This window comes from Macrobrachium rosenbergii, chromosome 54 (assembly GCF_040412425.1).
Source record: "Macrobrachium rosenbergii isolate ZJJX-2024 chromosome 54, ASM4041242v1, whole genome shotgun sequence".
Taxonomy (NCBI): Eukaryota; Metazoa; Arthropoda; class Malacostraca; order Decapoda; family Palaemonidae; genus Macrobrachium; species Macrobrachium rosenbergii.
The window spans coordinates 12,331,828-12,344,556 of NC_089794.1; the positions used below are offsets into that span (position 1 = coordinate 12,331,828).

The window sequence follows — 12,729 nt, forward strand, 5'->3', positions numbered from 1 at the left end:
TGAAAACCACAATACTTCATGAACTAAGACATGAAGGTTAGTAGGTAGAAGGGTTATATATTTATGCCACTGGATCATGGAGTATCTGGGGGCTTTTTATTTTTAGCTTTTTCCTCTCTACATTTACAAGTACAAATAATGAAATACATTCTTAAGCACCTAGAAACAGCATGTTCTTAATAATAATTCATAAATATACATATTTAGAGTACGAAATAACATATAGTTCACACACACACATTATATATATATATATATATATATATATATATATATATATATATATATATATATATATATATATATATATATATATATATATGCCTAGCAGAGATGGTACTTGATAAGAAAGCAACAAAGATCTCCGATATATTTGTACTTCAACTGCTAAATCGACGATGAAAACTCCCGCAACTTTGGCAACCCAATACTTTCACAGGAGCTTTGTTAGCAACGTGTCAAAATTCCTACACAAACTGAACCATCTACCTCTACAGTGATCCCTTTCTTGAGCTTCATGAATATCAAAGCCCTTCCTTTTCAATGTTTCTTTCCCTCCATATTTCCAGCATATTCTAGGTCTTTCTCTCCTCATGCCTAACACTTCTAAATTATACATTCTTCTCACCAACTTATTGTCCTTCATTCTTTCTATAAGAGCAAACAATCTCAAAACACCTAGCTCATTCCTTTCACCTAAGCTATCCGTTTTATCACTTCCATGCACCTCTATATTTCTCGCCATATCAATTTTTCCCACATTACATATACTGCGAAATCAGTACATTTCACCAACCTTCGTCTTCCATTTGTATTCAATGTCTACACTTAAATTCCATAATGGAGAGTTGGCTCAAAAGTCACTTCATATTTTCCCACCTTGGCTTCCATAATCACCCCATGTCTCTTCCCCATCTTTTGCACACACCCTGCTACCATCCTTGTTTCGTCTGTTCTGTGGCTCATCTCTCCTCTCAGTCTACCGCTGTCCTTCAAACTCTTTCCAAGCTTCTGCAGCGTCTTTTCACTATCCCCAATCATTGCTGTATCTTTTGCACACAGTCACCACTCAACTCTCCATTCACGACTCATCTCATCCGAAAACCTTGAGCTTGCAACTGATGTCCTCTCTCTGACGTCTTGCATCACTCCATCCACAAAGATATCAAACAGCATATATGCATATCATAACCTTGATTCACACCTACCTTTCACCAAGCCAGTCAGTTGCTCTCTCGCCTGCATCTTCAAACACGTTCTGCTTCCGCCTTACAAACTTTTAATAACTCTCATCAGTTATCACTTCTGAAATGTATTTCATACCAAACACTTGATCCACATAGCCTATTCCTTGTCTAAAACCATATTTCCGTAGGGAGATAGTGCCATCAGTGTACCTCATTCAATGCACTGTAGGCATTACTTAAGGTTCTATGAAGCGTCCCTTCGGCCCCTAACTGCAATCCCTTTCATGCCTTGACCTGTACCTCCATTCACATTATTTTTCTTCCAAACAACAGTTTCATAGTGCAACTGCGAGGTCTTTCTCCTTTAAAGCCTTCTTTACTCTCAATTTCCTTTTCAGGGTTGAATAACCTCAATAGGTCACAGCGCTTGTCCTTTGGTCTAAATTTTATATTGCAATTCCAATTCCAAAACAGACTGATTTATCAATTCCACTGTCACCTATCTTACTTTCTAAATCAAAATCCTACCATATGCTTTTCCTATTATAGTCAGTAAAATCATGCCCTATACTTGTTACAGTTGTGTCTATTACCTTCACGTTTATCATGTATGTATGTACTTATGTATGTACGTATATATGTATGCATGTATGTTTACAGGAGAATTCTTAGTAATATACTAGATTAGCAAAACGAAATGTATTTGTAAAAATATGCCCAAATTTTATCATTCTGTGTACAGTATACTGAAAGCTCTTGAATGTATATATATACAATATATGTGTGTATGTATATATATATATATATATATATATATATATATATATATATATATATGTGTGTGTGTGTGTGTGTGTGTGTGTGTGTGTGTGTGTGTGTGTGTGTGTGTGTGTGTGTGTGTGTGTGTTTATTTATTCATATATATGTGACGCAAATGGATAGGCATTAAATGAAAAGAATTCACCCTGTGTTGATGAAACTAGCATTTTCAGTCATTCTTGAACGTGAGGATAGAAATCTGTTAAATACAATTGAAAGGGTCTAATTCATAGATGACAAATCTTGTACTCACAGATAGCAAACAAAAACAGCGACAAACACGATCAGTGAACAAGCGAAGAAGATGGCCAGGATTTCACCCAAGTTCAAAATCGCATCATCTTTGACCAGTGTAGGAATGACAGGAACAGCCCCTGTGAGAAGACCGAGACGACTTGGATTAGTTTCTTGCTAGTGTAGGAATACTAAGGGAGTAATGCAGCAGACGTTTCTAAACAAGGGGATTCATCTAGAATTCAGTAGTTCAAGTATGCACTTATTGTCACGAGAAAAAGCAAAATATATTTCAAGCACATGCTTTTATATATATATATATATATATATATATATATATATATATATATATATATATATATATATATATATATATATATATATATATATATATATATATATATATATATATATATATATATATATATATATATATATATATTATATGTATATAATTATACATATATATACACACATTCATATAATATATATAGATATATATGTATATGTATATATATGTATGTATGCATATATATAGAATATATTTATACCATCACTAATTCATTACACGGAAATAAAACTGAAAAAAAAGGAGAGACAACAATTACTTATCGCAGTAACTGTCAGATTGAACCCAGCTTGTTCACTCGTAGGTCTTGGAATAAACAACCCCGAGTAGAACCTGCAGAAAATAAAAACAAAAATTTAAAAAATAATACTTTATATGAAATTTGTCATATTTAGCAACATCCAAAATAACACTCGTATGGTGTAGGCCTGTTTTTCTTTATTGTGATTTTAATCCGATTTCAGTTTTTTTTTTTTTTCTGGACCTCCCAACCACATCACAGGCCAAATTTGACCTTCTAAAATGAAAGAACTTCACGTGATAAGACTTAGAGTAAATTCTGAAGACCTTGAAGAGTTTATCAAAAAATATATACTTTACCACATTCTTGCTATGTGAATAAATGGCGTATGCTAAATCTTTTTTGGGGAGTTTTAATATGCCTGGCGATTTACATTCATAAAATCCACACAAATTTTACTCCCATAAAAAAAATGTATATACGTGACAAACCCATTTTCACATCATAATCTTTGTTGATTGCAGTGCTCAGTGACCTTTATAATGGGCACAGAGGTCAAATTTCATATTCGATGTGACTGAACAATAGTTTTGATGAAGTCAAGCATACCAGGTTATGGACTATGTTTCATGCTTTTACTCAAAAAATCATTTTGTTTATACAAAGTTACTGCAAATAAACACTGCTACGAATCTGACATTGTTAGAAGAACCAATCTCGGAAAACAGAAACTCAGGAAATAGTCTATAAGTTTCAGTTTTTCTTAAACAACATCACTATTAATATCGGCTTCAGTTAATTAATAACAATAATTTTTGAGCACCAGATATGGAAGGTTCTTCCCAGTTAAAAAAAAAAAAAAAAAAATTGGAATTTTTGCATTTGCCATAACATGCCCGTTACGTTGAAAATTACAGAAAATAAATAATAATAATAATAATAATAATAATAATAATAATAATAATAATAATAATATCGTCGAAAAGAATGGAACATTGTATGCCGTGAGGCTTATATTGTTCCTTCTCAACCTGGCGTCTAGGATTCTTCGTTTCAGCAGGTAAATTATAAAGCAACTGTCCTAACTTCGGACAACTGCTTTATAATTTACCTGCTGAAACAAAGACACTATATTCCAAGCTGAGAAGGCGGTATATAACCTCAACAGCATACACGGTACCATTCTTTTCAATGATCTTTGTCTCTAAAAGGGCCCTCTCCATAAGTCTCTAAGAAGGCCTTAATAATAATAATAATAATAATAATAATAATAATAATAATAATAATAATAATAATAATAATAATAATAATTTTAAAAATTGTCTTTAGTATAAACTCCATGTTTTAAGCATACCGGCTTTCTTACCTAATAAGAGCACCTTTGGCACTGAAGGTTATGGGGTCAGGGAGGGCACTGCCACACATCGTTTGGATAGTCTTGACCTCTTTTTTGTCTCCAGAGCCCCCGCTGACTCCGCTAATGTCCAGAGACCCACGATGGCAGTATCCTTCAAGTATGGAAAGATTGAAATCCTAAAAATTTTCAGATTTAAAACAAGCATCAGTTTTTTTTTATAAGTGGCTACTCTAGAATTTTAAATAGTTTTTGAGATTCAAAACGATCTCCCTCTACAATAGAAAGACTGAAGTTCTGAGAGGGTCTCTTTTATGAAAAGTTACATAGGAATTTCTAAAAGAATTTGAGGTTAAAGAACATCTGTCAACTATAGAGACTGGAGTCTTGAGAATATCTATTTCCTGTAGGGTTAGAATGAGCCCTTCATTGATATTTGAAATTGGTGACAAATGAAACTTTTAATAGATTTTGAGACTGAAGACAATGTCCCTTAAGACTGGAGTTTTAATAGTAAGCTGAACTTCAAAAAAATCTCTTCCATGCCCTCATGATATTTCGGTCCTCAAAACGTGAAATGATGACTTGTAAGACTCTTGCCCACAAAAAATATCGTTCAAGAAACGAAAGATGGGATTTTTTTATTTGAACTTTAGAAGTCTCCAAGATCGGACTGATATAAATTTCTAAGGATATTTTGGGAGGAATTTCCAAGACCTTTTGAACTATATGACAGATTGAAATACTGGAATTTTGAAGATTTTTTCAGCTACGAGACAAAATGGAATGTTCAGCATTATAAGAAAATTTTGTGCTACAAAACACATTTAAAAATGGCAAAGAAATCTGATATAGTAAGCAGTTACAACTATCACATGCATTTTGATACTAAAAACGATGCTTAATTTACTCAAGAAATATTCTCTTAGTCTATAAAAAAATTCCTTACCAAAAATTCGCATACACCTAAACGATTATAGTCTTTGGGAAAACTTTCACAACAAAGAAATGTCTTTAGCTGTAATAACTGTCGCTTCATAAAATATGTCTGTAACCTTTAAAACTACCTTGACATGTATAAAATGAATTCAGTCTTCAACAATACCACTTCACAAACTTCGGAAACAGCTGTCAATACCTTTCTCATTGCGCGGAGGTAATGCGAACTCACTGAAATTCACTTCTACGACGGAGGCCACGGGCATCTCGAAGTGCCACTCACATATGACGTCGTCGCTGTAATTCGGATATTCTGGGTTGGTAATAGCTATGCTTTCCCCAGTTTTCAGTTTGAATTTCTGTTCAGAAAAAAAAATGTCAAGATCTGATTAAAGCTTAAACTACCATGCAGCATGAGCAGCAACACAATTTCATCTGAATCATAACAGATACTCTCTCCACTTGAGTTATGTTCTGCCAAAATTGGCTACGGATGGCCCCGGTCGCCGACCTCCAGATGCAACCTAGAAATCACCAGGGATAACAAGAGATGTCCTGGGATCAAGGACTGTGCTAGCACTTTTTCATGAAAAGCCGTCAAAAAGTCGTCCCCGATGAGGTTGCAACAGATTCCAAATACATGATAATACAGTATGTTTCATTTGCCAAACATTTCATGGAAATCACATTCATAACTCCCCTGGTAACATACTGGAAGCACTCATTCACAGTTAAGACGAAAAAAAGTATTTCCTGTACATTTACCCGGCAATTTTTGCACTCTGATTACCCTGTCTAACAACTTTGGAAAAACCGGTACGGTATATAGTACAAGTAAGGGAAAGTAAACCTGGGAATAAGCTTAGTTAGTGAAACTCAGTCACAATATGGGTCTTATACAGAGGAAGCTGACCTGAGACACAAATATTCTAAAGAAACAAGCAAAACATATCTAAAAAGCAGAGCTAGACACTAGCAGTATAGTAATTGCACTGAACATGACTAAATTAAGTATTCTCATTTAAATTTAACAAAAATGGATAAATTATGGTATCATCCTTTGATTAGCCTCAACAGTCATGATTCACACAAAAAACGGGCTTGGAGTTCAGTTTAGCAGTATTGTGCTGAATCACCAAAAACAATAAAGATAAGAGAGGTTCAAAGGTTTAAAGGTCTCTAACGAGCAGAAGCAGCAATGAATGATTCCGGCTGCAAAATGTACTAAACATCTTGATGCGTTCAAACTTTTTCTTTCTTCGTTTAACGTGCTTCTTCCCATTTTTACATGGGGTAAGCACGATGCCTTCTTTTGAAGGACTTTGATTTGGCGTTGGGGTAGGCCGTAGCCTCGATCGGCTGCCCTGACTGACATCGCTTAGACCCTGGTAGCGCATGTGTACATGTATCGTACCAAATCCCCAGCTCCCTTTCTCCCAGCAGTGAGGAGAATTGAGCGGGTAGGTCGACAGTTCGAGACGTGTTAGGTGTCTGTTATGTTTTCAGAAGATGTTGGAGTGGCTTTGTTTGTGTGTGTATTAGTCTGTAACACCCACTAGCTTTCAGCAAACCTATCCGCTGATCACATACATAATCCCGGGGTGTCTACATGGATAGCAAAGTGTCCGCCTCTCTAAACCAGTCGGCTGCGGATTTGAACCCTCGCCACAGACTTCTAAGTCCAAGGCTGCTGCTCTACCGACCGAGCCATCGAGGCTCCTTAATACGTTCAAACTAAAAAAGCTAAACCTGCCTGAAAGTAATGCAATCAATCTCTCTCTCTCTCTCAAACGAACAAGCACAAACCTTCGAGCAGTGTCCACATTTGATACCCAGCAGATTCTCGCACTTGGAATCGACATCCGATACATTGAAAGTAAAGCAGTAGGACAGGAGTGGTTCGTAGCCAATGCACTCAGCCATCCACTTCACTCTTTTGTTCGACTTGGGCAGTTTTGGGGGCGCAGGCACTGGGTATACCCTGAAAATATGGGCCTTAAGTCTTTATTTTACTGTCTGTTTTTTCATATCATAATTCAAATTATGAGTTTTATTCGTTTCAATTATTCAGTTAGTGGCGTTTGAATTTGATCATCAACCGTGATATTGCGGTATTTTCCTATCTGGTAGATGTGGATTTACGGATTAATGATATACTGAAAAAGGAGAACGCTTGTAGAAGCCAAAGACAGGGTAAAAATGCAAAGTATATGATTCACTGTAGTGAAATTGGGATTCAGTCACCTTTAATCAGAACAGTACACGACACAGAATACAAGTGATGCCCTTTCATTAAAATGAAGAACAGGGCAGGATTAGGACCTTTAGAGACCCTAAGCAATGAAAAGATTATAGTAACCACCTCCCCATATACGTAATTCTAATTTTGCTGTATTCCCGATATAATATTAACAGTGATATTCTATAAATATTAATATTCTTTAGTATTTTTTGTTTTGTTTTGTCCTATTTATTGAGGGTCCCTTTCTGTGGACCCTGGTTAGGCTGCAGCACCTGCTCCGTGGTTCATTGTAAATCTGGCACTGAAAAAAAAATAAAAACTCTGTGGGCCTCTCTTCCCTTGAGGCTCTAGCACATAGTGGGGCAGATAACAGAAAAATCGTGCAAATGATGATACAAGCATCAAATTTGGCACAAGTGTCCTCCAAGGCATACTAATCAAGTCTGCCTGATTGGCCAATTGAAAATCCAAGATGGCGGCCATTTTCAAGATGGCCGCCAAAATAACCACCCAAAGTAGATGTTTTGCTTAGAAATATTTGTAGTTGTCTGATTGCATAATCTAAGTGTGGATTCCTATGTTTTGAAGTCTGCTGAACTATATTTTCCTGTTTAAAAAGCACTCTGAGACATATTTCTCAAGATGACCACCAAGATGTTTGTCTTTCTTTACATAAGTTTTGTCCCGGCTAGTACATTTTCAAAGTTATGCATACCGTGCTGCTGTTTCTCGATCTGCTACTGTTCACATATGCAGCTGCAGAGTGATGTGCAGGGAAGCTCTGCCTGAGAGCACTTGCATCCTCCTTTGCAAACCTTCTTACAGGAGCACTTTGTCAATTCTTGACAGCTTGCTGCAATCGGTGGTAGTGTTGTCCAATGTATCTGCCATGCTTCTCCTTTCTGTGTCCACATCCATTCAGCTGGACTGCTTATGTGTGGATTACAGTGGGTTGCCTGGCCCCAGATGATCCCAGCCTGGTAGGCTGCACACTTTTCATGTTCTCTGAGGGCTGCCTGTGTTGGTGGAATTGAGTTGTATGGCCTCTGCTTGCGGGCAAACAGATCTAGTCTTGCTTCATCCACACCAGTGGCTGCACTTGATCTGCAATACATGAGGACAACGAATCTTTCCAGCCTCTGCATGTCAAGATCACGAATCAATGTTGGATGCTGGCTGAGACTGATGAATGTTTCAGTAATATCATCAAATACATTCCAAGTCTGCCACACAGATATCTTCGCTTCCCACGGAAGGCAGACACAATGTCACATCCAGTGAATGCATGAAAGTAGGGGATCCCTCTAGCTTTCTTAAGCCCAACTGAAGAAACTACCTCATGGACTGGAATCCATCACATATGGGATCCTTGGCCAAAGGCAATCCATATTTCCTGAAGACCTAGTTTCTGGAAGGATGGCAGTACAGATATTGCTATGACTAGCACATCTGTGTTATTAGCCTTGATGATTACAGACTTGCTCCCATCAGTCATTGCATCCCTAGCGTGAACAAATATTCGACTGTCAGCTTCTTCGCGACAACATGAGGACACAGCATCCAGAAACTTCACTATGTTGCTAATGGCATCCTCTCCTTTTGTGACGATGACTGTGCTTGTCGTTTCTGCTTCACATCAACCACATTCTCAGTGAGGAAGACTTCCTCCAACCAAGAATATTCTTCTTTCAAATGTGACCTGATCGACTCTTGTGCTGGTAAGGATTGGTTTGCAACTGGAGGAGGATTGGGGTTTTTGGTGATGTATGCTGGTCGAATATTGGTGTATACTTCTGGAAGCTCTGGAACTTTTTTAACCTTCATTTTTGACTCAATATCTAGTTTGAGTGGCTCACGTTCATCACCAGGATTTCCTGTGTTTGGATGATGGAAAATGGACACACTTGTACCGTGTAAAGGTGTTTCAGCTGTGGTCGCAGTCGGATTATGATCTATGTTGTCAACTGCTCCAGTTGTGAACAAATTCTTTCTCAAGACTGGGGGACAGACTACTCCATCTTTCCACATACTGTGCAACAACTGCTTCTCCTAACTGTACTGAGATTTCTAGGATTCAGTCATAAGATATGCTGAGCCCATTCTCATGGAACATTTCAATTATTTGTCTCTTCCTCGTCTTGGTTAACACATACAGACCCATGTAGACTGCAAAATGTGGCTCCCAGTCCTTGGAATGCCTGTGGACATCCGTTCCTTCCTTGTATTTGGCGAAGCAGTTGTACTGTAGAAGTTGTGATATAGCAAAGTCTGATTTCGACGCTCCATGATGGAGCTGGGACTTGATGTCTGAACCATGTTTGATCATGCATACAAACTGAAGCAGTGATGGTGGCACAGCCTGTTCTAAGTCTTTGTCATGAAAATAGCTGCTGAAATTCAACTTCTGACAGAGCATGTCTTGTCTTATTATCCCAGCGGCTTTTGCTAGATGGATCACTTCACCATAACAGGATGCTTCTGATGAGATTGAACCTACATCAGTTTCAACAGCCAACAGAACTTCCCATCCTTGGCGATTAGCTTGCAGCTGTGGAATGTGCAAAAGCAGCTGATCCTTGAATCGAGTAGGATGAACATCAGGCGAGTCAACACCAAGCTGTTCCAACCTCTGCTTGTAAAGCTTGGTCAAATCAGCAAGCTTGAAAATCGGTGGCCTCTCACTGGCATTTTTCATCTCACAGATGTAGGTGACTAGTTCAGAGAAAGCAATTGGATATGCATCCTTCCAGTGTTCCTGTGCTTTTTCTTGCTCCCGCACCTTTAGGTATGCCCGTTCTCAGTTATACAGTGCCACCAAACAGCCAGGGTGATATTTCACTTCTTGGGCTACGACATCTCCTGCACTTGGTTTGGCGAGAAGTTTTGTATCACTGAGTGTTTTGGCACATTCATTTATTCTCCTATTCACTTGCATTGTCATTGCTTCTCTAAGCTCCCCTCCTTCAGTTTTGCAGAAGAAGCATTCTTTTGTTTTAGTTTCTTGGAGCTTTCGTGGAATCTTACTTCTACTGCCCTCATCACTAGTACCTACATGACTTGCTCTTTTTTCAGCTCGGTGTAACTTTTGTGTTGATACTGTGCCTTATTTCTTCTCAACGTTTCCTCTATCCCCAGAACCTTCGTCAAGTCTTGCAGGGTCTAGCTTGATTGGTAGCGCATTGAGTGAGTGAAACAGAGGAATATTCTTTGCCAGGTTCGTATATCCATCATCACAGGATTGGCCTGGGGAGATTTTAGATCTTCTTTCTTAACCTCCTGACATAGGCAACACTTGGTCCAGTCTGTTTTCCATGATCGTCCAGTAGAGTTCGCATCCATGATTACAATGACATTCAGGGTCGAGGGTTTATCTTTTTACCACTCTGTACATGTAATAGTATAATAGGCCTCTTATTATATGTCCTGTAATATACAATAGGCGCTTTCCTATATGGGATACAACTAGGTTCTTGCACTGTGCCAAACACCTAGTCCGATCGTTCATCTAGTGTCATAAGTCCCGTGCGATCTGTACACCATCCAGATAACTAAAACCCAGTTATCCTTGGTTCGACTCTCCCATGGTGGCACATCCTGTCCATTCAGGTGTCGCTGCTTAACTGATTTGGGGTTGATTGGGCAGCATTTGGGATACTAGTAGGTTGTTGCAGTATGATGCCAACACAAATTTCCTACTTAGCTGACACTGAGCCCCATGCTGAGTTTCACAGCAGTGATGTCACTAATGTGCCTTGGTAGTGCCCGACAATCACTCTTTAATACAGTGCGTTAACCATGTTATAAACTAGAAAATATACATCAGCAGGCTTAAAAACATAGGAATCCACACTTAGATCATGCAATTCGGACAACTACAAATATTTCTAAGTAAAACATCAACTTCGGGTGGTTATTTTGGCGGCCATCTTGAAAAATGGCAGCCATTTTGGATTTTCAATTGGCCAATCAGGCAGATTTGATTAGTATCACTTGGAGAACAATTGTGTCAAATTTGGTGCTGCATCATCATTTGCAAGATTCTTCTAAAAAATTACTCTTATCTGCCCCACTGACATGCTTATTTCGCTTAATGATTAGTCCAGAGAGGAGGAGGAGGAGGAGGAGGAGGGGAGAGAGAGAAAGTAACATCTAATAGTGAAAGCAATGTTGCACACATGAAAGAAACCTACAACAGGACAAATTTGCATAGAAAGCCTACCTTTCAAGGTGCGTGTAACCACTGACTTCTCTGCAGATGACTCTTGCATTGTTTTTCAGCTGAGTAACCTTGTGGAACGGGTCCAAACCGTGATCTCTGTCTCTTGTAGGCATGTGCTCATGATCCACATCCGTTTCCTGAAAAAATGGAAAAATGTATTTTTAGTTACAAAGGCGTATACCAGTACCATTACCACGGCTTTTTGGAAAGAAAAAAAAAAGAAAAAGAAAAAAAAATATATATATATATATATATATATGTATATATATATATATATATATATATATATATATATATATATATACAACCACAAACGCCATGGGACGTAAAGTGCTTTTGTGAAATGCTGCCTCGAAATAATTCTTCCGGGAACTATGACTTCCTCCAATCTCAACTTCTCTAGCTTCCCACCTCACTGTTCTCATCCAAGTAGTCGTGTGTGTGTGTGTGTGTGTGTGTGTGTGTGTGTGTGTGTGTGTGTGTGTGTGTGTGTGTGTGTGTGTGTGTGTGTGTGTGTGTGTGTGTGTCAAAGAAACTCTCAATTAGTAAAGAAAATTACGCGACACCCATGATACATAGGGAACTCCAACAAGGATTCTGATAATCGCTAATCCAAATGAATACTACTGCACAGTGAACTAGTTCTTATTCTATCAAGTGATTCACGTGATGAGAAAATTGAAACAAATGACTGACTGGATAAACTTACCTCCTCTAAATTGGGATAGCAAAATGTTCGGCTCCCGTCCATATCAAACACCACTAGGTTATCATCATTCTTTCCAACTGGGTGAAGGATAAGATTCAGAGGCTTAACCTGAAAAGAATTTAGGAACGTTTGCTTCATATACACACAAACATTATATATATATATATATATATATATATATATATATATATATATATATATATATATATATATATATATATATATATATATATATAAAGATATATATACATAAATGTATATATATATATATATATTGTATATTTATATAAATATATATACATAAATATATATATATATATATATATATATATATATATATATATATATATATATATATATATATATATATATATATATATATATATATATATATATATATATATATATATATAAAACACCACATGAGGATATACGG

At 37.3% G+C, this 12,729-nt stretch overlaps 1 protein-coding gene across 9 annotated transcripts in view; it reads right to left on the minus strand.

Annotated features, from left to right (window-relative positions):
• The window catches only part of LOC136834745 (uncharacterized), a 179,301-nt gene that overhangs the window by 37,022 nt on the left and 129,550 nt on the right, over window positions 1-12,729 (minus strand). For all 9 annotated transcript variants that reach the window (XR_010851863.1, XR_010851865.1, XR_010851867.1 and 6 more), the window contains 7 exons: window positions 12,294-12,401; window positions 11,585-11,721; window positions 6,930-7,104; window positions 5,323-5,482; window positions 4,197-4,338; window positions 2,849-2,922; window positions 2,260-2,380 (listed from right to left, as the gene is read on the minus strand). Coding sequence is in view for 3 of the 9 variants with exons in the window: in XM_067097341.1 (XP_066953442.1) it covers window positions 2,260-2,380; window positions 2,849-2,922; window positions 4,197-4,338; window positions 5,323-5,482; window positions 6,930-7,104; window positions 11,585-11,721; window positions 12,294-12,401 (917 nt within the window). In the remaining 6 variants the exon portion in view is untranslated. The remainder of the gene's footprint in view (window positions 1-2,259; window positions 2,381-2,848; window positions 2,923-4,196; window positions 4,339-5,322; window positions 5,483-6,929; window positions 7,105-11,584; window positions 11,722-12,293; window positions 12,402-12,729) is intronic.